At 39.6% G+C, this 26,207-nt stretch overlaps 1 protein-coding gene across 5 annotated transcripts; it reads right to left on the bottom strand.

Annotated features, from left to right (window-relative positions):
- Positions 1-8,084: 8,084 nt before the first annotated feature.
- On the bottom strand, positions 8,085-25,273 carry LOC127520272 (SLAM family member 5-like). Of its 5 annotated transcripts, XM_051908235.1 has the most exons (8): positions 24,334-25,273; positions 23,319-23,630; positions 16,666-16,953; positions 16,209-16,496; positions 15,780-16,025; positions 8,754-9,047; positions 8,540-8,683; positions 8,085-8,440 (listed from the first exon to the last, which is right to left on the bottom strand). In XM_051908235.1, the coding sequence occupies exons 1-8, from the start codon at positions 24,383-24,385 to the stop codon at positions 8,430-8,432; spliced, it is 1,635 nt and encodes a 544-aa protein (XP_051764195.1). In that variant the 5' UTR covers positions 24,386-25,273; the 3' UTR covers positions 8,085-8,429. The 5 variants fall into 5 exon arrangements, with proteins under 5 accessions (XP_051764195.1, XP_051764196.1, XP_051764197.1 ...); XM_051908236.1 differs by lacking the exon at positions 15,780-16,025; XM_051908237.1 differs by lacking the exons at positions 15,780-16,025; positions 16,209-16,496 and having other exon boundaries at positions 8,086-8,440; positions 24,334-24,878.
- Between the last annotated feature and the right edge of the window lie 934 nt (positions 25,274-26,207).

Below are 26,207 nucleotides of genomic sequence, written 5' to 3'. Positions count from 1 at the left end.
ATCATGCCGGTATGGACGGTTTGTTGAGGAGCTGTGCCACTGGCTGTCGTGTCGATGAGGCCTTCACAGGGATGATCTAGTTGACTCAATCTCTGCTGACACTTCAGGGCTGCGTTGTGGTCGTGTCAAGGCGTAGGTCCTCCATCTGATCTGGATATGGCCCGGATCCGGCTGACTACCGTAAACCTCGGAATAAACAGAGAGACTAATATTAGCATAGATGCCATTCTTCTTCTGATGTAACGAGTACATCTGGTGTTATAGGAACTGTTCCCGGTTCCGGCTGACCTAATTTATGCAGCCCAACAATCCTTTAACGGATGTGAAAACATAAATTGATAATGTGTTATGTGTATGCCAGGTTAAAGAGATGTGTTTTTAGTCTAGATTTAAACTGACAGAGTGTGTCTATTTCCCGAACAATGCTAGGAAGATTGTTCCAGAGTTTAAGTGCCAAATAGGAGAAGGATCTACCACCTACAGTTGATTTTGATATTCTAGGTATTATCAGCTGGCCTGAATTCTGAGATTGCAATAGACTTGAAGGACTATAATGAATTAGGAGCTCGCTCAGGTACTGGGGAGCTAAACCATTTAGTGCTTTGTAAGTGATTAGCAAGATTTTAAAATCCATATGATGTTTAACAGGAAGCCAATGCAGTGTTGACAGAACTGGGCTAATATGGTCATACTTCCTGGTTCTAGTAAGAACTTGTTTTGGACCAGCTGGAGTTTGTTTATCAGGCGAGCAGGACAACCACCCAGTAGAGCGTTACAGTAATCTAGCCTTGAGGTCATGAACGCATGAACTAACTCTTCTGCATTTATCATTGAGAGCATATGTCGTAGTTTAGATATATTTTTAAGATGGAAGAATGCGGTTTTACAGATGCTAGGAATGTGGCTTTCAAATGAAAGATTGGTATCAAAGAGCACACCCAGGTTCCTAACTGACGACGAAGACTTAACAGAGCAGCCATCAAGTGTTACACAGTATTCTAGGTTATTTCGTGTGGAGGTTTTTGGTCCAAAAATTAGAATAATTTTTTTCTGAATTTAGTAGTAGGAAATTACTGGTCATCCAATGTTTTATATCAGCTATGCATTCTGTTAATTTTGTGAATTGGTAAGTTTCGTCAGGGCGCGAAGAAATATAGAGCTGAGTATCATCAGCGTAACAGTGAAAACTAACGCCATGCTTCCTAATGATATCTCCCAAGGGTAGCATGTACAGAGTGAACAGTAACGGTCCTAGTACTGAGCCTTGTGGTACTCCATATTGAACTTGTGATCGATATGACATGTCTTCGTTTACTACTACAAACTGATAACGGTCAGATAAGTATGATTTGAACCATGACAATGCAATTCCACTAATGCCAACATAATTTTTGATCATTTTCATTCAAAAGAATATTGTGAACGATAGTGTCAAAAGCAGCACTGAGATCCAGTAACACTAATGGAGAGATACAACCACGATCTGATGATAAGAGCAAATCATTAGTAACTCTAATGAGAGCAGTCTCAGTACTATGGTACGGTGTAAATCCTGACTGGAAATCCTCACAGATACTATTTCTTTCTAAAAAGGAACATACTGTAGTTGTGATGATTTAGTGTCGTGAGCTGTCAATTGTATTTGACCTCTGACCTGTGACTCTTATTTGACTGTTGATGGATTCACTTTATTTCAGTGTAAAGATGTTTTGTGTGGAGTGGAAGATTGTGTGCTTCTTATTAGCAGGAGAGAAAATGAAGAAATACTTCAGCCACAAACTACTGACATGAGCATCAACCACAAACATCCAGCAGATGCTGTTTAACCACCAGACCGATCAAACCAGAAACACTGATGTTTGTACAGATAAAGTAAAAGAGAAAAACCATTGCAGGGTTAATTCAACTCAAAAGCCAGTAAATCACATGTATAATGTTTGTGTTGTTACAACAAAATCCATGAGTGAACATTATTGCAAACATACAGTAACCTGTAAATGTAATCGTTCATTTAGAGAAATATCATTTGGTTACCAGAAAGTTTTGGTCTTGGGAAATTTGATGAGAAATGAGTTCATAATCAGATTTTTGCTTTTGATTGGCATATTCAAATTGGCGAATCTGAGCAAAATAACTCTTTTAAAACTCTAGTTGAAACACATGTGAGTTTACCTTGGTCTTTTCATCTGGAGAAACTGAGAAGTGTAGATTTGCTACTAAAGTGTAGAAGTGATCTTTAATGACAAGCTTTCTTTTGAAAACCACATTTCTGGTACATGTAAAACCACTTTTTTCCATCTTAAAAATGTCTCTAAATTACGACATATGCTCTCAATGTCAGATGCAGAAAAGTTAGTTCATGCACTCATGACCTCAAGGCTGGATTATTGTAATGCTTTACTGGGCGGTTGCCCCACAGGCCTAATAAACAAACTCCAGCAGCTTGAGTTCTTACCAGAACCAGGAAGTGTGACCATATTAGTGGAGGGATCTTTTGTGGTGCAATCGCTGGTGTAGAGGGAAAAGAGCAGTCGGGAGAGAACGCACCCTTGGGGGGCGCCAGTGCTGATGGTGCAGGTGTTAGATGAGATTTTTCCCAGCCTCACTAGCTGCTGCCTGTCTGTCAGGAAGCTGGTGATCCACTGACAGATGATGATGGTGTTGAAGGCCAAAACAGAAGTCCACAAACAGGATCCTCACATAAGCCCCTGGTTTGTCCAGATGTTGGAGGATGTAGTGCAGTCCCATGTTGACTGCATCATCCACAGACCTGTTTGCTCAATAAGCAAACTGCAGGGGGTCCAGCAAGGGTCCAGTAATGTCCTTCAAGTAGGCCAGCACCAGTCACTCAAATGACTTCATGACCACAGATGTTAAGGCAACAGGCCTGTAGTCATTCAGTCCTGTGATTTTGGGGTTTCTTTGGGATGATGGTGGAGCATTTGAAGCAAGAAGGGACTTTGCACAGCTCCAGTGATCTGTTAAAGATCTGTGTGAAGATTGGGGCCAACTGGTCAGCACAAGATTTCAGACAGGCCGGTGTAACGTCATCTGGACCTGGTGCTTTCCTTGTCTTCTGTTTTTGAAAGACTCGACACACTGAAGTGCAGGAGGGGGGGAGAAGGGGGGTTGCCGGAGGTGTTTATGGGTGTATAGAGAGAAGGTTAGAATGGGTGTGAGATCAAATTTTTCAAACCTGCAATAAAACTAATTTAAAGGGTTAGTTAGAACACAAATTAAGATATTTTTTATGATTGAATTTGAGACGTTTATGACTCCATATGTCCATAGACAGCAATATAATCAACACTTTCGAGGTCCAGAAAGGTACTAAAGACACATGTGACTGCAGTGGTTCAGCCTTAATGTTATGAAGAGACGAGAATACTTTTTGTGCGCAAAAACAAAACAAAAATAACTACTTTATTCAACAATCTCTTCTCTTCCCTGTCATTATCCTTACGCAGGTGACGCAGTAACACAGGGAAGCTTCCGTGTTTACGTCTGAATGCCGGCTCAGTATTAGCCAAAGCTGGTCAAGTGATCAGCACGACGCATGCGTGTGATTCTGACGCAGGAGCCGGACAATAATGAGTCGGCGTTCTGACGTAGAACCTGGAAGCGCTGGACGTAAACAGCGTATGAGAACGCTAAGCAGAAGCAGAAAATATGATCATATCACACCAGTCCTCAGGTCCTTGCACTGGCTTCTAGTTGCATTTAGAATTGATTTTAAAGCACTGTTGAGTAGAGTTATCCCTGGATGGAGCTCTGACAGAGTTAGTCCAGGAAGATTTGTCTGTAAGGGTACTGTTTAAACACACAGCTACCTGACAAATATTAATATTTTTATAGTTATCCCTCCAGCGTGAGGAAGATCCATTTAGATCCGCTCTGACTGACAGCAAAGTTGAGTCAGCCCTGGTGGCAACAAATATTTTGACTGAAACTCCCAGACAGGGAGTATTCTCTGTTTTTACTGTTATTTTTATTTCTTATACATTCCATTTTTATTCTTATGTATTTGTTTCCTCTTTATGTAAAGCACTTTTAATTACCATTGTGTAAAAAAAAAATATTTGCAGCCAAATTATAAATACAGTTGTGCATATCTTAGTTGGTATCTGACTCATGATTCACCATGGATTTGATGTACAATGCTTTTAAGATTGGCAGTGTGACGTGTCTCCGCTTTAGCCGGCTGTGGGCAGGACTTTGCATAAGAGTTTTTGGTTTTCTGATTTGACCCCCTTCTGTTACCCTCAATCTAACACAGCAGAGACAGAACACAGCAGACATGAATTTGTTTAAACTTCACTTGATCAAAGTAAACTTGGACTACAATAATCTGCTGATCTGCTGATTTAGTGCCTTGCAAGGATTTCACAATACTTCTTGGACCGAAAACACCCTGAGGATTTAAATAGAATTATTAATTTCTCAACAGGCAGGTAATATTCACTTAAAAGTAATTTCTTACCTGCCAGAGAAATCCCAAACGAAGCTGTTACATTATTTTATGTGCCATCATTTTCCGTCCATCAGCAGTTGAAAGAATAGTCATAATTTTCTATCCAGTCTGGGATTTCTGCCAAAACTCTATCTCCATATTTTCTTTTCATTTCTTTATAAATTGGACTATTCCAATCATCAGATGCTATTTCCAGACCCCATATTCTCTGTGTCACTGAACCTTGGGACGTCCCTTTTCCTCACCCTGCGGTCGTCACTGCAGTGTGTCTTTGCACCGACTCTGCAGAAACCCTAAACCCTCTCGTGGATCAGTGCTTATATCCACCCAAATTTATTTCTAGTGTTCTAGAAATACCCAACCTCACTGACTCCGAGGTAGAGAGGGGCGCAACACAGAAAAGAGGTGTCTGAAAATATCAAACTTCAGTTTTATGGTTTCTGGGCAAATATGCCTTTTTCTTCCTTGTTGAGGATTCTTTGAGATTTCAGCAGTGAAAGTCTGGGCCTTCAGACGTTCATCCCTCTTCCCTGAAGACTTCGGGGTACAGACATTCTAAATTATATTGGAGTTAGACAACACGTGTCAGGACCCACTCATTGTCGTAATCATACTTTAGATTTAATATTGTCACATGGAATCGATATTGATGCCGTTGAAATTCTGCAGAAGAGCGACAACATCTCAGATCATTATCTAGTCTCGTGTATACTACATTTAGTCAAGGCTGCTAAACTGCCTCCCTGCCATAAATATGGTAGAATCATCACTTCTACCACTAAAGATCGCTTTATAAATAATCTTCCTGATCAGTTTCATCGCCTTAGCATACCAGACAGCTTAGAAGACCTCGATGTTGCAACAGAAACTATTGCCTCTGTCTTTTCCAGCACATTAGACTCAGTTGCTCCTTTGCATTTAAAAAAGATTAAGGAAATTAATCCAATGACATGGTACAACGAGCACACTCAGGCCCTAAAGGTAGCAGCCAGAAAAATGGAGCGCAGCTGGAAGAAAACAAAACTAGAAGTTTTTCGCATTTCGTGGAGAGAGAGAATGATTGAGTACAGAAAGGCCTTAAAAACGGCTAGATCTGCCTATTTTAATTGCCTATTTATAATTAATGAATCAGGTTGTCGAATCAGCGGTTCGGAGCGCCAAAGTCACGTGATTTCAGCAGTTTGGCGGTTTGACACGCGATTCGAATCATGATTCGACACAAAAGATTCATAACGCTCCGAAGCTTCATGAAGCAGTGTTTTGAAATCGGCCATCACTATATAAGTCGTTATTTTGTTCACCAAAAATATTCTCGTCACTTTATAAAATTAATATTAAACCACTGTACTCACATGAACTGATTTAAATATGTTTTTAGTACATTAATGGATCTTGAGAGAGGAAATGTCATTGCTGGCTATGCAGGCCTCACTGAGCCATCGGATTTAAACAAAAATATCTTAATTTGTGTTCTGAAGATGAACGAAGGTCTTACGGGTGTGGAACGACATGAGGGTGAGTAATTAATGACATTATTTTCATTTTTGGGTGAACTAACCCTTTAAGTTGTCATGACATGTTTATTCAGGGGCATCTGCAGGATTTTATCTCAGGGTACGAACAGAACTAACACCGACCCGCCATCGACCCAACGCCAAATATAAAGCGCTCACACAAATACTCAAGAAATGCCACTAAATTATTAATTAAAGATAAACCTTGCTTACCTATTTGAAGTTTTCTCTCCTCCTCCCGGTCGCAATGAATTGTTTAAGCACTTTCCTCTTTGTTGATTTTAATTCCAGGATGAATGTTCAAGGGCAAGTCCAGTAAGCCTGTAGTCTGTCATCGTGTTGCATAAATATGTCTTCAGTATGGGGGTATTTTTGTATTTTGTAATTTTTAACTCTGCCTGCATTTATTTGTGAATCACCTCACGCATTTGTGGATTCTGAAACAGTTCTAGCGTCAAGACTGCAGACAAATCCACAAATAGGTCGACTTTACCAGGTCTACTCAAGCCAATCAGATAACAGCCACATTGCGCTGACCAATCGCAGCACGCTCTCGCTACAACCAGTCACGTTTTGCTTTACAATCGTGGCCGGTCACGTTGGCTTAGAAAGGAGTACGCTTGAACTGTTTCAGAATCCATTCACAAATGCACAGAAAGCAATTCACAAATGTACAGGTGGTGATTCACAAATAAATGCAGGCAGAGTTGACATAAAAACATATTTGTGAATGTTTTTTATTAGCAAGTCTCATTTTACATATTTGTGAATTTAATTAATTATTTTTTGTGAAACTGCTAACATATATTTGTGGATCTCATTCTATTGATTTGTGCATGAGATTATTTCTTGTGAATCTCTTTACATTTACTTGTGGATCGTAATCTATTTATTTGGAATATTGAAACGAAAATTCCCCCGTACTTCAGGCGCCTCAATACACTGAAAGACCGCTCTGCAGAGGCTGTGGACACTGGATTAGTTAGAAGGACTTTCAGAACACAATGTAAATTTGGGAAAAACTCCGCTGAGTTCTTTAAAACCTCACAGATGTCACTGCTGCTGTGTGTTGTACCATTAAATTGCCTCCACAGCTCCAGCTCAACATCAGCATCATCTAGATTGGGCGTCAGTGCCCTGGACTCATTTTTATCTCCTGCCACACTGACAGTTCTGACAGTTTGTCCTGCAGCAAATACTGGCCTTTCAGTGGTGGGAGTGCCAGACAAACTCGGTCTTTCACTTCAGATGTGAGGTAATCTATGAAGGGAAGAAACAGATTCCAGCATCAATCTTTCTCTGGCGTTGTTGCTGGTGTGTTTGACCTCTTTGTCTGCATTGTTACTATGTGAGGGAACGAGGGATTGATATGAAGTTTGGCAGCCAACTCACAACATTGATCCCACATCTTTCTGAACGTCACATTTTCCCTTTTATTTTGAAGCAGTGTCACTAACGCACTGGCATTACTAGCCAATAGATTTCTTTTCACCCATCCCCCACCACACAAGCACATACACACTTTAAAACACACACCTTTATTTATTCTCATTCTCTCTTACTTCCTCAATATATCATGAGTGTACACAGACAGACTAATAATCAATTTAAAAATGATGTAAAAAACAAAAACAGCATTAATTAGCGCCCTCTCATGGTACAGCCGTACAGCTGCAGGCTCCACTGTGTTCATCTGCACTGTTTTGACCAGCAGCTCTCGTCAGTGTGTGGCGATTTGAATCACTGATTCATTTCGCTAAACATTTGATTCAATTGATTCGGGGTTTCAAAAGCTCCGTTTGTCTCATCAGTACTTGCCAGTGACCAGAACTGTTTTTACAGTAAACTGGTTGACGATACAGGGAGCAAAATGAGATGAATCTTTTCTGTTACTCGTGTATGGATGAGCATTAACTTTAGTTAAATCATTACTTTCAATAAAAATTCATCAATTTTACATCACTTGTAAAAACTATACAATTGTCTGGACAGCTTGCATTGATTTAAATACTTTAAAACACCTAAAATTACAAACTTTTGTTCAGCCGAATCACAACAGTCTTATGACGTATAGATATAGATATAGATATCTCACTGATTCTTGAGATAAGAGACAAAACATGTTTTAGATGTTAGTTTTTATTATTTAATAACACATTATTATAAACTGATATATTTGTAGACAAAGTCAACTCCGTCAGACACATTAAAAAGACGCTATTTTAATTTGATCTTCAACAACAGTGTAAAATACACATGACAAATATACAGCAGTAGTAGTAAAGTGAGATCTGTGTGTCTCTGAGAGAAATATAAACAATAAAGCCTTACAAATAAGATTTTTACAAATCTGACACTGAAAGAGAAGCTCAGATAATCATCAGTATTTATTATGACAAAAACACACTTGAAGAATCTTTAAAGTTCAGCGTTCTGCTTTAGATTTAAGCACTTCCTGAAAAACATGAACATGTAAAGCCATAAATTAATAAATCTCACAAATATTAATATATGCTGAATCAGTGTGTGAGAAATGACATCATCAATCATGTACCTGATGTGTGAATCTGTGCTTGATCTCGTTCAGCTCTTCTGGATCTGATGTCATAAACCACAAGAATGACAGTAGCCACGCCCACCAGAGCAGAGAGGACCAATCGGATCACAGCTTCAGTAGGACCACAACAGTGGACAGAGTCTGAGGAATAAAAACATCAAAGTGAGATCAGATCAGTCAATAAACACTAATATCATCAGCGCTGCCGTACCTGAACATGTGTGACAGAGTTGAGTGATGTCCAGATGTTGAGTCTGGTGGCTGATGGGATTGTTCAGCACACAGCTGTAGGTGTTTTTATCCTGATATTCCACCTCCAGAGGTAGAGAGAGACTGATGCTGAGATCAGACACACTGATGCTGGACAATAAACTGTTTCCTCTGTACCAGGAGAGAGTCACATGACTCACATTCACCACTGAACACACCAATGAACAATATGATGATGATGATGATGAAGAACATTGTGAAGAGTTGCTGCTGATGACAGGAACAGGCAGACGAGCTGAAAACATGAGAGAATAAAGAGAATTGAGGATGAATGAAGATATTCAAGAAACATCCAGAGGAACCAAGATGATCAAAAGTAGAGCATTTAAAACTATTTAATAGAATAAAGTATAACTATTTTATAAAATGATTATTCCATATATACAAATATTAAAGTAAATATATAAATATTCCCTGACTGTGAACAGCAACATGGAGATCAACTAAAAACAGACTAGAAGAAGTCAGATGGTGCCAAAGACTGTTGAGTGAGTCAGTCAGTAGCGAAGACTGATACTGATACTGTTGTGAACACTAGATGGCCAATCCACCTGCACTCAAAAAAATTAACTTTCACTGTTGTTAGTTTCAGACCATCCTTGTTCACATTACTTAAAAAAAAAAAAACTCATGTAACTACATGAACTTAATTTAACTGAGTAGTTTTTACTAAAAATGAGTATTGTCAGCTTTACTTAGTAAGTGTTTGTTCAGTCAACTTAACATTGCTGAGTAAAATGCTCAAATTAATGTTGACATAACTGGGCAGTGGATCCATAGCTCCCAGCATGCTCTGCAAGGGACTGCATTAGGAGAGAAAATTTAGGAATTAAAGTCTTATGTGTTTTTCAGTAAAAGGAAAGATGTTGTTAGTTTATGTTAGTGTTTAATGTTCAGTTATGTTGGACATTTAGAGGATTTTCTGTAATGTTTTTGAATTTTGAGGTTACCATTATGCAGGAGTTCCTGCTCTCAATTCAATTGAGTTTGTTCAATTAGTTTTTTTTTTTTTTTTTTAAGTGCATTTTGTAAAGTAAATAGTTCTTTTAATGAGGTAAATTAAGTCAATAAATGTGTTCACCTTACGTAATAAGCATAACATTATAGAGTAAACTGCACATATAAATATTATGTAACAGTGACATTCAAATGATTTGTATTTACTCAAAGAAATTTTGTCAGCTTTACTTGAATTTGTTTTGTTCATACAACTAAATTGTTATTTGTACAAATTACTCAATATAGTTGCATGGAACCCACTTGACACTTCTTTTTTAAGTAAATCCAACAAATAATTTTTTTGAGTCTGCAGACAAGATGGTCTCCATACCAGAACCTCCAACTGTTACATATGTATCTCTAGCCATCATGGATGCCACGTTTAGAGTCTTCAGCCGTCATGGACAAAACATCTGTGTTCCCGGTTGTCATGAACGCTGCACATGAGATCTGCCCTGGGGGTCCTTTGTTCCGCCGCGGAGATCTTCAGCCCAGACTGCTCTGCTGTGGCGGTCGTCTGCTCCGCCATGGGGGTCTTCAAGCCTGTCTGCCTGGCCACCTGCACAGTCTGCACCAACCTGGTCATCTGCCCGGTCTGCACCATCCTGGCCTTCTGACCAACCTGCATCACCCAGGTCCTCTACCCAGTCTGCCTTGCCTTGTGTTTCTGTCCTGCCTGTGTCTTCAGTAGGGTTGGGAACCGAGAGCCGGTTCTCATCCGGAACCGGTAGTGTTTTTTGAAAAGAACCGGAACCGTGCAAGATTTCTAAGTTTCGGTTCTGAAAACGGTTTTGGTGCGATGGGGGGGGCGAATTGCGGGGAGCGTATCCTTTAATAGAGACATCTCACCTCATGAATATTATAGCAATGAATGCACTGAAAAGCCCTTGTGTAGATATAAACAATCTTTTCAAACGCACAGTATCATTATTCTGTGTGACAAATAGGCCTATTCAAATTATGGTATACAAAAGCTTATTATTCAGATAGAAACGCTGATGTTTATGTAAAATAAATTACCTTCTGAAAGTAACTGGACTTCAAATAACTGTATCGATTGCATTGTTACGCCACTAGGTGGCAAAAAATTTACTGTTAAAAATGTGTCTATCACTGAATCATTCTTTCAGAAACAAGTCTTTATGAATCCAACTCACAAAAATATTCTGTTTCGCCTGTCTGAATCTTACATGTGTGTTCAAGCATCTTATCTAATTTGTGGTAACACTTTACATTAAGGTTCATTTACGAACTAACCATGAGTGATACATTTGTTACTGTATTTGTTAATCTTTGTTAATGTTAGTTAATAAAAATACAGCCGTTCATAGTTTGTTCATGTTGCTTCACAGTGCATTAACTAATGTTAACTAATACAACTCTTGATTTTAATAATGCATTAGTGAATGTTGAAATTAACATGAATAAATGCTGTAGAAATGCAGTTCATTATTAGTTCATGTTAATGTAGTTAACTTATTTTAACTAATGAACCTTATTGTAAAGTGTTAGCGAATTTGTTGAGATTTTGTTCTGTTAAATTCATTTTACAAGAATAATAAACACAAAAAGGACTGTTTGAGTCAAGTATTGTGCATTTTTCCCTTACTATTTTTTATTAGTTGTTTAATTATTTTAATGGAACCGGAACCAGAACCGGAATTGTTAGGCAGAACCGGAATCGGAACCGGAACCGGAAGATTTCTCAAGATTCCCAACCCTAGTCTTCAGGCTATGTCACGTCCACCAGCTGCGAGTGCCCTTGCATGCCTGCAGAGGGTACTGTTTCCACTGACACTACACACATCATGGACTCAGTTTCCCACAATTCTTTGTCATCTGTGTAATCATGTACAGCTGTTTCCCATCATCTCATTATCCCTGTGTCTCTCTCCCTATATAACCCAGTTCAGTTGTTTGTCTCGTGGCGAAGTCTTGTCTTGTACAGCATTACTGAGCGTTTCCCCTGGTTTCTATGTTCCTGGATTATGATATCTGCCTGTTTCCTGGTTTTCTCTTTCCTGTCTCGCCCTCTGGATTTCTTTGTTTGTATGGACTGATTTACTGTGCTTTGACCTTCAGCCTGTTTAATGGACAACGACATTTGGATCTTCTATTGTTGTTGCTCAGTCCTTGGAACAACCAACACCAGCAAATCATAGTAGTTTCTTATAAAAGGTAGAGGGAAAAAAAAACATTATCCTGAAAGGGGGCGTCTTAAAACTGTTCATGGTGCCCTTGAGTCCACGTAAGATCATTTGAATGTTTTTAAAGGCCCACTGAAGTGCCTTGGAATGCACAGCATTATTCGATGTGTTGATGTAATTTCCACAGGAACACAGGGCGGGACATATCGAATAGCCCTTTTTTGAAATAGCCAATAGCGTTTCGTTTATGGGTCAATGACGTGACGCCTAAATTTTCTGTCTGATTGCATTTTTTTCAGTTAAAATTTGGTTTAAATGCATAAAAAGAGACCATATATATGTAGTACCTCTCCCATGCATGTACTCACTTTAACTTTTCAAAAAAACATTAGTTATTTGTAATTTTCTCTTATTATAAAGTGTCAAAATATCATGTGGTGCGACCGTCCGGCCATAACTTCTGTTTTGGAAATGTCTTTGAAATTACTCTAAATTTATTCAAATTCATTTTCTGCACTAATTGGCATGATTTCCAACATGTTTTGTAATCCTGTACAAAATTGCAAAGCATTATTTAGCATTATTTATATTTCCTTCATAATATACAAACAAACTTTGTCCGATGATGTCCATTTTATGAAATATCATATGGTGCGACCGTCAAAAAATGACCACTTTGGGATTTTCATGTTAAAAATCCATTCAAAGACAGGAAGTTGCATCATATACCAATTTGCGAAGGAATGCAGCGAGCAGGTCTGTAACTCTGTCTTAAATTTGGAAAAAAAATAACCTTTTTAACAGCTGGTATGTAGTTACCACATTTGGATATCATGTGGTATTACCTCAAAAAAAAAAACAATGAATATTAAGTTATTTCTGCAAATATATACTTTTATTACAAATTTCATAGTGACCTTTTGTGGGAAGCTAGCTTGTTTTGTTTAGGTGGCCGATTCTGTGCCTGTAAATTTTGGCTGAATTTGAAAATATCGTGTGGAGCGACCACTGCAGAGTATTTTCCATGATAGATTTATGTTCTAAATTGGCAGTTTTTGTGCTTTTATATTCAATTGATGATTTATATACATAAAGTACTTTATTTTAGTATCATTTGGAATAGATTTTTATGCAATTTGGGTCATTTTATAAAAATATTTCAGACAGTTTATGTTTGTATTGTACAATATGAGAAAAATGTAAAACAAAATTGTTTAGAGCATGTAATTTCAGTTTGGTAATTATGCATTTATTAGTCATTTATTGTTTAATTATTTAAAACTATTTCAATATATTTTACCAAATGCCACTGCTAAGCAAAAACCGCTGGTCATAAAACTACTGGTGTGTTAATTCTGACCCTGCAGCAAGAATGGAGTTACATCTTGCTAGGAGAAGAGTGAAATGTTATTACAATGTAAAACAGCTGTTTTCTATGTGAATATATAGTAAAATGTAATTTATTCCTGTGATCAAAGCTGAATTTTCAGCATCATTACTCCAGTCTTCAGTGTCACATGATCCTTCAGAAATCATTCTAATATGATGGTTTGCTGCTCAAGAAACATTTATTATTATTATCAATGTTCATATTTTTGTGGAAACAGTGATATATTTTATTTGCCAGGATTCTCTGATGAATAGAAAGTTCAAAACAACAGCATTTATTTGAAATAGAATCTTTTGTAAAATTATAAATGTATTTACTGTCACCTTTTGATCAATTTCAGCCTAATGTGTCCTTGATGAATTAACTTTCAACTTAACTGTAAGTCAACTTAAATGAAATTGTGCACTTATGTTTGCGATGTGATTTTTTTGCTCTGTCTTGTCGTCAGAAAAGCCCAAAAGTGGACACATATCTGGATTGCATGGATATTTGGATTTCCTTTAAAGAGAACTAAGGTAACATATGTTTTATTTAGCTTTTTTCACTCTGTCGCAGTAACTTAGTCCCTCGAGGAAACATCATAAACGCAGGAGTATTGTTGCCATAGCTCCACAAACATTTCCTCCATTGTAAATTCCACCTAGCAGGAACGATACAATTGTTTCTCTTTCGTTTCACTTGTAGGAAGGCACTTCCGTGCTTCTATTGGCCAGTGTCACACATGTGACGGAACTTGTCGTGGACGACAGAGAAAAAAAAATGAAACATGCTAGTCATTCTGTTGAGATGCGGCATCGATTGTCGTCCACTATGAGACACTACACGAACCGAAACGATCGAATCTTGCGTCCTGACGGCCATTGTCGTCTACGAATCCCCACGACACCCTAAATTGTGGCAAAATCGGGCTAAAATCGTGTAGTCTGAACCGGGTGTAAGCCTCTTCTCATCAACTAATGGTTAGTCAACTATTAGGGGTCAGTCCTAGAAATGAAAGCATTCAAGACATCACTTGAAGGACAATCCATAAGCCTGGATGATCTCTTGAAAGCAGAAAAGGCCATTGTTGAGTTTTGCCAGAAACAAAGGTATTCAGAGGAAATGTCCAGAATTGAAAAGGCATCAGTTGTTGGAAAGAGCTTGAATAGATTCAGTGGCGGCTGATGGAGTTTTGAGGGTTGGAGGAAGGTTGGATAAGTCTGCAATACCTGAGGAGTCAAAGAAACCAATGATACTTCCTAAAGATCTTCACATCTCTACACTTACCCTTCAACACATACACAAACAGCTCGGACATGCTGGCAGAACCCATGTTCTCTAACACCTGAGAAAGAAATATTGGATTATAAATGCAGCCCGCAAAGTTCTTTCTAAATGTGTGGTGTGTAAACGTGAAAGAAGGAAAGATTGGAGAGCAAAAGATGGCAGATTTACCAAAGGAAAGACTACGAGCTGATCTTCCACCTTTCAGCAATGTTGGCATTGATTACTTTGGACCTTTCGAGACAAAAAGAGGTAGAAGTCAAGTAAAAAGGTAGTCAGAGTCATTTTCACTTGCATGACAAGCAGAGCAGTTCACCTAGACATGGCTTCCTCCTTGAACAGATTCCAGCATTGACGCTTTAAGATGATTCAAGTACTGCATATTCGATCTGATGATGGAACTAACCAGGTGGGTGCAAAAAGAGAGTTACAGAATTCACTTTCAGAATGGAACCGAAGCAGAATCCAGAAGGCAATGCTCCAGAAAGGAATTGAGTGGACATTCAATCCTCCATTAGCTTCACATCATGGGAGAGACTCATTCGAATGGTGAGGCAGATCTTATGCTCTATTTTACAACAACACACCCTGGATGATGAAGAACTACAAACACTCTTTTGTGAGATAGAAGCAATCTTGAATAGTCATCCATTACCACATTGTCTGATGACCATCATGATCTGGAACCTCTGACACCAAATCACATCATCCTGTTAAAGTTTAGCCCTACATTGCCAGCTGGATTGTTTCAAAAGTCACATGTATACATCAGACGTCGTTGGAGGCAAGTACAATATTTAGCAGACCTGTTTTGGAAGAGGTGGTCACAAGAATACTTACCATTACTACAGGAACGACAAAGATGGTTTCCTGCTAAAAGAGGACTGCAGAAAGGAGATATTGTGCTAGTTGTGGACAGTTCAGCATCTCGTGGATCGTGGCCTATTGGAAGAGTAACAGAAGTTCTACCTGATTCCAAAGGACTCATAAGAATTGTTAAACTAGAGACTGGTTTCTTGGAAAGACCTATTACCAAACTTTGCCTGCTATTAGAAAATCCAGAAAATTAGGTCTGAACCATGGAAGTGCATCAGGATTAATGCATCAACATCTCCCACAGTGGCTAAGAAAGAATGGAAAAAATTTGAAATTTGAAACTTGTTTTTACCACTATTGTTGGTCTGTAGGTCATAATCTCCAGCATGTTCAGGTCTGGTGTTTGTGATGGTCAGAGATCCAGTTTGTTTGTCTCTGAATCTCCCATCAAGAACATCATCATATACAGTGATTCTGTCGAACCGTTTATCGATTTCAGCTGTTGCAGTGGTTTCAAACCTCCACTGAATCCGATCATCATCCTTCATTTCAGTAAGATCAGAGTTTAGAGTGACTGAATCTCCCTCCTTCACTGACACTGAAACAGGGTTTGTCACAGATAAACAGATTATAATGGTTTATTAAATTAAATAGTTTAACATTTAGATTTGAAAAAAAAAAAAAAAAACAATATCATAAAACAGCAAAAAGAAACTAAATGGTATGTGAATTCATTTCAAGTTTGTCATTAAAAAAAAGGTGAAAATGTTTTTGAACTCACCAATGACAGCGAGACTGAAATAATCCCTATTATAGTTGGTCCATAGTTTATATTCTCCATCATGTTTCATTGTGATGTTTGTGATGGTCAGAGATCCAGTTTGTTTGTCCAGCTTCAGTGTGTCTCTGAATCTCCCATCAAGAACATCATCATTTACAGCGATTCTGTCGAACCGTTTATTGATTTCAGCTATTAAAATCTTTTCAAACTTCCACTGAATCACATCATCATCCTTCATTTCAGTAAGACGAGAGTTTATAGTGACTGAATCTCCCTCCTTCACTGACACTGAAACAGGGTTTGTCACAGATAAACAGATTATAATGGTTTATTAAATGGTTTAAAATTTAACATTTGAAATAAACAATATCACAAAACAGCAAAAAGAAACAAAATAGTGTATGAATTCATTTCAACTTTGTCATTAAAAAACAGGTGAAAACATTTTTGAACTCACCAATGACAGCGAGATAGAAATCAACTCTCTTATAGTAGGTCTGTAGTTGATAACCTCCAGCGTGTTTCATTGTGGTGTTTGTGATGGTCAGAGATCCAGTTTGATTGTCCAGCTTCAGTCTGTCTCTGAATCTCCCATCAAGAACATCATCATGTACAGTGATTCTGTCAACCCGTTTATTGATTTCAGCTATTAAAGTGTATCCAAACCTCCACTGAATCCGATCATCATCCTTCATTTCATTAAGATCAGAGTTTATAGTGACTGAATCTCCCTCCGTCACTGACACTGAATCATCAAACACACACATGGAGAACAAACAGAAACAGGTTCAGCAAGGGTGTTTTCACACCTGAACATTTGTTTCGGAACCTGGTGCATTTTCTCCCTTGGCTCAGTTCGTTTAGGCATATGTGAACACGGCAATCATGCTCGGACCTGCACCAAAACACTCATTCCAAGATCGCCTGAACGAGGTGGTGGCGGCCTGATTGCAAACGAACGCTGGAGTGGTTCGCTTGTGCTGTGAAAGGGTGTTTTCACATATAGTTCATTTTAAAAGAACCAAACCCAGTTCACTTAAAGTGAACCAGAAAGGGAACCAGCCGAAAGTGACCTCAATTCTTTTGGTGTTCACAATCTAGTGGACTCAAAAGAGAACCCCTTTTCTTTTTTTGGTCCACTTCAGCATTGAAGTGATCTCAGACCCTTTCTCGTTCACACCACAACTTCATAAGAACTCAGTCCCTGGCTTTCTGTGTTTTTAGTAACACTGCTGCATCTTTCCAATTGTTAAAATAAAAACATGCAGAAAAAACAAGCAGTGGATAACTGATCAGAAGTTTATCACATCACCCGACTGGCTCAACCTAATCGACCTCATTTGGTACTATAATCTTCATGTCTGCTGTAAATCTTTTGTAGCTCAGAAAAAGAAAAATAATAACACTTCACAATAAGGTTCTATTAATTACCTTTGGTAATTATTTGAGGTATCATGAATTAACAGCATTTATATTAGGGGCGTGCAGTGGAACCTGTCTCTGTAACAATCTCAAAATTATTTGTATCTGTATTTGAATAAAACTGGAATTGACAGAGCTTTAACCAGAAGTTTTTACAGTTACTTGAGAAGACTGTCATGTCTATGGTTTTAAATGTATATCTATTTCCTTCGTAGTTCAAATGGGCCATGTATAACTCATAATAATAATAATAATAATATTATATATATATATATATATATATATATATATGGTGTAAATGCTTAATAAAAGAAAATAATAAATATTATTTACTGATTAGAGAACATGGAAGTTGAAACAAAACTTCAACAAATTTTTCTATGCATACAAAAAACGTATGGAACATACTATATAAAATATAAACGTAATGGGTTAGTAATAGGGGTGGAACGGTTCAGATTACTCACAGTTTGGTTTTTAGGGTTTTTGGTTTTTTTGTTTAACATTAAAACACATAGAGCAGGAATATCAGACTGCTGTCCCTTTAAGACATAATTCAAAGACTCAGTACACTGATACTGATACACATGCGTTGTCTGTCTCATTTTTCTCTTAAGACATCCCAGCAAACACGCAATGTCAGGGAGACGTTCAGATCATGTGTATTTATAACGTCCGTAAGTTCAGACACACTTTTGTACGTCTGCTGGATGTGCAATACAGGTTCAATATCTGAATGTCTGACTAGGGACCCTTGTGAAGACTGTGCAGTGTGCACGAGTATGGCGCTATTTTACTGACAAATGTCGAGAGCACATTATTGTGACGCGAGAGCACATCAATGCAATGCGCGAGCGCAAATCTCTCCGGGCGGATTTCCTTTGCTCTCGCACAAAACTGGACACTCAGACATTGCGTGCACGCTCAAACTGTGTCCTGTGCGCTTGCAAATCTCTCTGTGCTCTTGCAGAAATTATTTTGCTTCTGGATTAAATGCTGTCAAAAGTTATCAACTAATCAGAAGAGACAACTGATCCATGAAAATGCTACGTGGAATCTTATTGGCTGAGAGTGAACTGCACATGGAATTCTTTCGACAAAGATGGATATTTAATTTCTTTACAATTTAATAATATTAATCAAATGTAACCTAGTCTAACTGCATCACATTACTGTCAGGGACACAGACAGAGGCAGGCAGGTAAGTAAAAGCAGGTTGTTTATTTAGAACAGAGGCACGGACACTGGCAGATGGAGAATGCAGGTGAGTGAATGAACAAGCACTTTGGAACAGTCACTTAGCTGGAGTGTAACAGATGATGTCTTTGTAGGTGAAGGATCAACGGGGAACGGAGAACAGACGATGGAAGAGGATATGGGATATGGGAGTAATAGGTAAGGAGTCCAGGTACGTGAGACGTAGTGCTTTCCATTGATGAGACCAGACAATATGAGGGAGTGAACATGGGGCTTATGTAGTGGTGTGCTGATGAGTGTTAACAATGGTGATAGCTTGCAGGTGCAGGTGATTGGTGAGTGAGTGCCGGTGAGGAACCAGAGGGATGCTGGGAAATGGAGTCCGGGGAAGGTGAGACAGATGGTGACTGTGACAGTACTCCCCCCTCCTGGTAGGCGCGTCCTCGCGCCATAGTTGGAACAACCAGGGAGGGAGTGCGGGCGTCCTGGAGTCTTGACAGGAGAGTGACGGTGCAGGTAAATATGAAGACTCCAGGACGGAACCATGGCGGGTCAGGCCCTTCGGGTTCCGTGGCCTTGGTCCAGACCCCAGGCTTGGCCACCAAGGTCGGAGATGGATACTTGGGTGAGACTCTGGGTGTTTGGACTAGAGAAGACTCTTGAGCGGGCTTGTGGGCTGGAGCGGGGTCTGGAGCGGGCTCAGTGACTGGAGCGGGCTCGTGGGGTGGAGCGGAGTCTGGAGTGGGCTCAGGGACTGGAGCGGAGTCTGAAGCTGACTCGGGGACTGGTGCCGATGTGTGTGTTGCCCAGACACACATAAATGCTAATGCCATGATAGGTACTAAAAGGTCCTCTGGGCTAGGAGCTGAAGCCATCATAGGACTCAGGACGAAGGAGAGAGAGTCGCCTCTGGACTCGAGACGAAGGAGAGAGAGTCGCCTCTGGACTCGAGACGAAGGAGAGAGAGTCGCCTCTGGACTCGGGACGAAGGAGAGAGAGTCACTTCAGGAGTGGCAGCCATCTTGGACGAGGGTTCAGGAGTGGCAGCCATCTTGCAACAAGGCTCGGGAGTGGCGGCCATCTTGCGACGAGGCTTGGGAGTGGCGGCCATCTTGCAACGAGACCAGTGAGGCCCTGTCCCAAACGGCACACTTCTATGCACTTTTGGTCTTCAGGACTTACAATGGCTGCCGCGTGCGCGTGTCCGTTAAGTCCACGAGACCGTAGTGTGTCCCATTTGTCAATTTTAGGCTTCAGAAGGGTGCTCGCGAGCACCCCCTTTGTGACCGATATGCGCCCCCGATGCGCACTTTTGCTGAGCCCACACTGGTGCGAACTCCGCGGCAGACTTCTTCACGACAGTCAAAGCGATGTTACGTCAAGAAAGTGCGGACTCGTAGGAAGGCCGTGAGTGTTTAGGGTGCCATTTGGGACAGGGCCTGAGTCTGTTCCTGAGCCCTCAGCCGAGATGGCTGCCACGCCTGAGCCCTCAGCCGAGATGGCTGCCACGTTTGAGCCCTCACTATGGCCACAGCCATTTGGCGTGTGTGGGCTGCGCACACATCATCTCCAACTCATGAGCCTGCTCCAGAGCTCGCTCCAGTCCATGAGTTCATTCCAGAGTTCGCTCCAGTCGGTAAGTCCGCTTCTGAATCCTGAGTTCCCTGTTTGTCTTAATACAACCAAGGAGGTTGTCCCTGAGTTCCTGGTCTGCCCTGATACAACCAAGGAGGTCGTCCATGAGTGCTCTGTCTGCCCTGAGGTGACCACAGAGGTGGTTGCTGAGTTTCCTGTCTGCCTCAACACAACTGTAGAGGTCGTTCCTGAACTGTCTGCTTGTCCTGTTGCGGCCCTAGTGGTCACTCCTAACTTCTCTGTGCTTAATTTTCCAGTTTTGTCTGGTCAGCTGTGTTGGCCTCAAGATCTACCAGATCTGCCCAGAGAGTCTTCAAGTCCATCTGCACGGCTGTGGTGGTCGTCTGCACCACCATGGGGATCTTCAAACTCGCCTGCACTGCTGAGGTGGTTGTCTGCGCCACCATGGGGATCTTCAAGCTTGTCTGCACTGTTAAAGTCCCTGCACTGTTTGGCTTAGAACAAAAGGAGCAATCGCTGCTGAATTTAATGATGTCAAAGACAACACATCATAATCCCGCAGCTCTCTCCCGTCAGACGTCGAAGGTAGCGGGGAATTTCACCCCTTCAACTCTTCAACAAGCTCCAGCTGAGAACCCCTTGATTTAGTCTGTACTCTGCCTCAGCAAAAGTAAGACCCGAACATTAGGTGCAGCTGCCGGTCCTTCTCCTCTCAAGTGGAGTGGAGCATATTTACAAGTAAAACACACTCACAATAAAAACAGACAGATCCCACAAGAACTGCCTGTACACACTCTTGTTCTCATAAAAGACAATGTTATAAGTTATAAGATGTCAACACTATGGGACACAGATGCAACACACTTCCTGAAATGTTTGTCAGACATAATTTGTCTTACCTTAATACCGGTTTGATATCGCTTGCTTTCAAACAAAACCGTCCCTGAAGACAAAAAGATACTGACTGCTTCTCTAGGCGCTCCTTATATACTTCCGGGTCGCGCAATGATGACGTCATAGGCTATCACCGGCCAATAGGATTGTTGTGATTTGATAATTGTTTTCAGACACCGGTTCACGTGGAGGCATTCCCCAAAGCATGTCAAATGCAGTGTTGAGTTCCCTTTTGAAAGGGAACTAAGTTTTTCAGGTTAAGTAGGTTTTTATTCAGGTAAGAAATACTACAGAAATTAAAGTAATCAAATGTAAAATAACACATCCAGTGTTATTTTACATTGGTTACCTTAATTTCTGTATCCTTTATTGTAAATATTAAATACAGATTCATTCTTACCATTAAAGTTATAAAACATATTCAGTCAAGAGCAGAAAGTGAAGTCTTTTGTTCTTAATAACACATAACATGACAGACAGCAGCAGGAATATTGGACTGCTGTCCCTTTAAGAGTTTATGAACGGACCCAATACTGTTACACAACATGCATTCCCTTTCTTAGCTATTTAACGATCCAAAACTGACTGTGTTTATCTGAATAATCGCCAAGATGGGCATTTTGACATAATTTTGTATGTATTTGACCTTTTGAGCGCAGTAAGTCACTCATTTTGGTACTTGTGACTCTGTTTGAGACTGAGCGTGGCTTGTTCGCTTCACTAATATAAGGTGCATTCACGCCATATCATAATTCCTGTAACTACGAGATTCTGGCTTGTAAAAAGTGTTCACGTCCTCGTAGAGTTTGTAATTTTTCTGAAAGCTCCCACATGTACTACTTGACTGTAGATTAATTTAGGCATTGATAGTGGTGCCATAGAAACGCATAATTCCCAGTAAAAGGACGTGAACAGCTCTGAATACATCATGTGTTGTCATCTCAAGATTCCAGTAAATGCAAGGTGTCGTGAACGCAGTATGACCTGCTGGACTCGGTCGAGACCAACTAGAACTTTTGGTGAGACCAATGACCAAATCCGAGACAAGTCCGAGTGCAAATACCAATGAGTCCAAATAAGTCCAAGACAACAGAAAAAGGTCTCGAGTCCAGACTCGAGTACTACTACAGCACTAGATTAGCGAGCGTGCACACGCAATATCTGAGCGAGAGGAGAGGCAGTTCATAAGAGAGCACTGAGAGCACACCTCCAGTTTTGTGCGAGAACAAAGGAAATCCGCACACGAGCGGAGAGATTTGCGCTCATGCATTACATTGATGTGCTCTCGCGTCACAGTGTGCTCTCGACATTTGTCAGTAAAATACCTCCATACACGAGCGCCAAGAGAACACTGTTGTGCCACTGATAACAGCGACAACGAGAACTCAACATGATTTCAAAAACACCACATTACAGCGTCAGATCGCCTATTATTTAACACAAACGAACAAATTGCTAATCAACTGGAGATGTTTCTTTTGTATTAGTATACATCCGTGACGCAAGATATTTCAAAAAGTGGGGTGGACATGTCCCACCTGCAAACTACGCCTATGAGTTTGTAATTTAACGGGGAATGACGGCTACATGCGTGTAGTGTTTGTGTGTGTCTCGACAGTACAAAAAAAGCCACAATAAGCTCATGAAGCGATCTTGTCAATCATTTTAATGGATGACGCTGAGAAAACATTGACCAATAAGGGAACAGTTGTACACGCATGTGACTTGCATAAACACATTTTGGTATGCTTGGAAATATTGCCTTGTGAAAGCAAACCGAGTCAAGAAGAAAATGCAACATTGTAACAAATTTAGTCCCTGTTTCAGAACAATGCAATCAATCTACAGGTTTAACAGTCATTTACAAAAGTTAATAGTTTGAAACTTAAATTTGAAATGAATATCATCATTAAACAACAGAAGCAAAATTGAGTTTGGATTAATAATTGAATCTTTGTGCTGATTAAAATATAAAACATGCAAAACTGATACTTAACTCACCATAGACAGAGAGATAGATAAAATTTTCCATATAGTTGATCAATAGTACATATTCTCCAGTATGTTCAGGTCTGGTGTTTGTGATGGTCAGAGATCCAGTTTGATTGTCCAGCTTCAGTCTGTCTCTGAATCTCCCATCAAGAACATCATCATATACAGTGATTCTGTCGGCCTGTTTATTGATTTCAGCTATTAAAGTGTTTCCATCTCCAAACCTCCACTGAATCAGATCATCATCCTTCATTTCAGTAAGATCAGAGTTTAGAGTGACTGAATCTCCCTCCATCACTCTCTTTATTTTACCAATCCCACCTGAAGAACAGAGTTTTTCACAGATTAAAGCTATAAAATCACTTGATGTTGGTTTGATGAAGCTTCACTGAAATACTTTTAATCATTTAAATGTGACGTGAATAATATTCTGCAGCAGCACAAAGACAAAAGATGATGAATGAAAAGAGAAATAGATTTATATATGGAACAATAACTAAAACTAAAACTAATGCTGTTCAGTATCTGAGCTTCATATTTATATTATTTTATTTAATCAATCCATAATAACTGAGTTTAGAGCTGAATTCAGACTTGATCTGACAGTAAAATCACAGTTCAGTTATTTCTATATGAGACGAACTGTAACGTGTTTGTTCTGTTTAGGTTTAGTTTCTCTCTGTTTCCATTTGCCTGTGTTCTCTATCATTAGTTCATTAATCCCAGACCTGTTTCTGTTCTTCCAATGATCTCCCTGTTATTTAAACCCTGAGTTCTGTTCAGTTCATCGTCCGGTATCGTCTACGTTACGTGGTTGTGTTTCTCCTCATGAATCTCCTGTGTATTGTGTGGATTATTAGATTAAAGACTGTTCTTTGAGTTATTTCCTGAGTCGTGCGCTTCACTACAGCCACCGTCGCTGACACTAACAGTGAATGTTAATCTTCTCTAATTTAACCAGTAATTTATCACATGGTACCAGAACAGAAACAACTGAAGCCATAAAAACACATTTAAAACTCACCAACCAGACGCCACAAACAGAGCAAAACTAACTTGAGAAACATTTTCTTCATCGGTTCACTGAAAAGCCCACGATAGTAACTCTTAAAATGTCTGAAAACCCCCAGATTGATCTGAAACACACTGAACTGTGATATTTATCTGGTTGTGTGTGAATCCTCCCCCAACCTCAGTTAGTTTCCGCTCACATATCCGTCTCCTTTAACATCACGAAAATGGCTTTTGCTGATCTTACATTTTCAAATGAATTCTGGCCCTGAATGAAAACTAATAGCAGAAGAGTGAAATATTGGACTAGATATCTGTATCTACTGGTGTGTTATTTAGTGCTGTCAATCATATTTGACCTCTGACTCTTATTTGACTGTGGATGGATTCACTTTATTTCAGTGTAAAGATGTTTTGTGTGGAGTGGAAGATTGTGATGTTATTAGCAGGAGAGAAAATGAAGAAATACTTCAGCCACAAACTGCTGACACACACAGAGACGACAAACATCCAGCAGAAGCTGTTTATCCACCAGACAGATCAAACCAGACACACTGATGTTTGAACAGATAAAACAAAGAGCAAAAACATCTTCATTCGACTCAAAAGCCAGTAAATCACATGTATAATGTTTGTGTTGTTACAAAAAACAAATCCATGAGTGAACATTAATGCAAACATACAGTAACCTGTAAATGTAATCGTTCATTTAGAGAAATATCATTTGGTTACCAGAAAGTTTTGGTCTTGGGAAATTTGATGAGAAATGAGTTCATAATCAGATGTTTTGCTTTTGATTGCAGACTTTGGTATTTTGGTGAATCTGAGCAAAATAACTCTTTTAAAACTCTAGTTGAAACACGTGTGAGTTTATCTTGGTCTTTTCATCTGGAGAAACTGAGAAGTGAAGATTTGCTACTAAAGTGTAGAAGTGATCTTTGATGGCAATCTTTCTTTTTCAGAAAACCACATTTCTGGCAGTTGTAAAACCGCTTTTTTCCATCTTAAAAATGTCTCTAAATTAAGTAACAGAGTGACACATATTCGACACTCCTCGTGCTGGCACTACAATAAAACACACTCTTCACCAATATCCAACACTTTTCTCAATTTCGAGTATATATATATATATATGCTGTTGCTCTTAATATATCACACATTTCATTGACACAATTACAGACAGAATTATGGCGCTATCAATCACATGACTTACCGTTGGCCTTACACACATGAACTGATAGGTGCAATAGAGGACGCACACACCACAGAGAACCAGCCAGCCAATAGGAAGCCCCTGTTAACCCTTATTCTATCCAATCATCTTTCAGTGTGATTATTTAACATCATTCTTATCAAGTGGAGACACACAATATATATATAACCAACTCTATTACATCAAAGCAGCTTTACAGAGATAACTGGAAAATAATTTTGGTTGCACAGCAGCTCTTAAAGAAAATGGTGTCATTGTCCAGCTTAAGTAAATTCAGTATTGATTCATTCTGATGTAAGAATCAATAGTTGTTAATTTAGTTAATTTATCTATACATCGGCTCAGGAGTAAACATTGATGTCATCGTCCAGCTCAGTTCAGTTCGCATACAATGGTGTCAATGCAGGCAGATCAAAACACTGTTGAATATCAAGTGTCCCCAACTAAGCAAGCCAAAGGCGACAGCGGCAAGGAACCCAAACTCCATCAGGTGACAAAATGGAGAAAAAAACCTTGGGAGAAACCAGACTCAGTCGGGGGGCCAGTTGTCCTCTGGCCAACAGCGAACAGTGCGTGATTATGATTCAGGCAGCGTTACAGGTCATTAGTCAGATTGGGATCGCAACAGTCAAAATATTTAATCCAGTTCCATCCAGTTGAGGATCGTATTCATC

This window comes from Ctenopharyngodon idella, chromosome 10 (genome assembly GCF_019924925.1).
Source record: "Ctenopharyngodon idella isolate HZGC_01 chromosome 10, HZGC01, whole genome shotgun sequence".
NCBI lineage: Eukaryota > Metazoa > Chordata > Actinopteri > Cypriniformes > Xenocyprididae > Ctenopharyngodon > Ctenopharyngodon idella.
This window is presented reverse-complemented; position numbering and strand designations above follow the sequence as displayed.

Excerpts from the sequence above, each read along its gene's own strand:
- LOC127520272 (XM_051908235.1), bottom strand. The coding sequence starts at position 24,385 with ATGAAGAAAATGTTTCTCAAGTTAGTTTTGCTCTGTTTGTGGCGTCTG. Across the intron at positions 16,954-23,318 it reads TATCTATCTCTCTGTCTATG|TGTCAGTGACGGAGGGAGAT; the intron begins GTGAGTTAAGTA and ends TTGATGATTCAG. Across the intron at positions 16,497-16,665 it reads TTTCTATCTCGCTGTCATTG|TGTCAGTGAAGGAGGGAGAT; the intron begins GTGAGTTCAAAA and ends ACCCTGTTTCAG.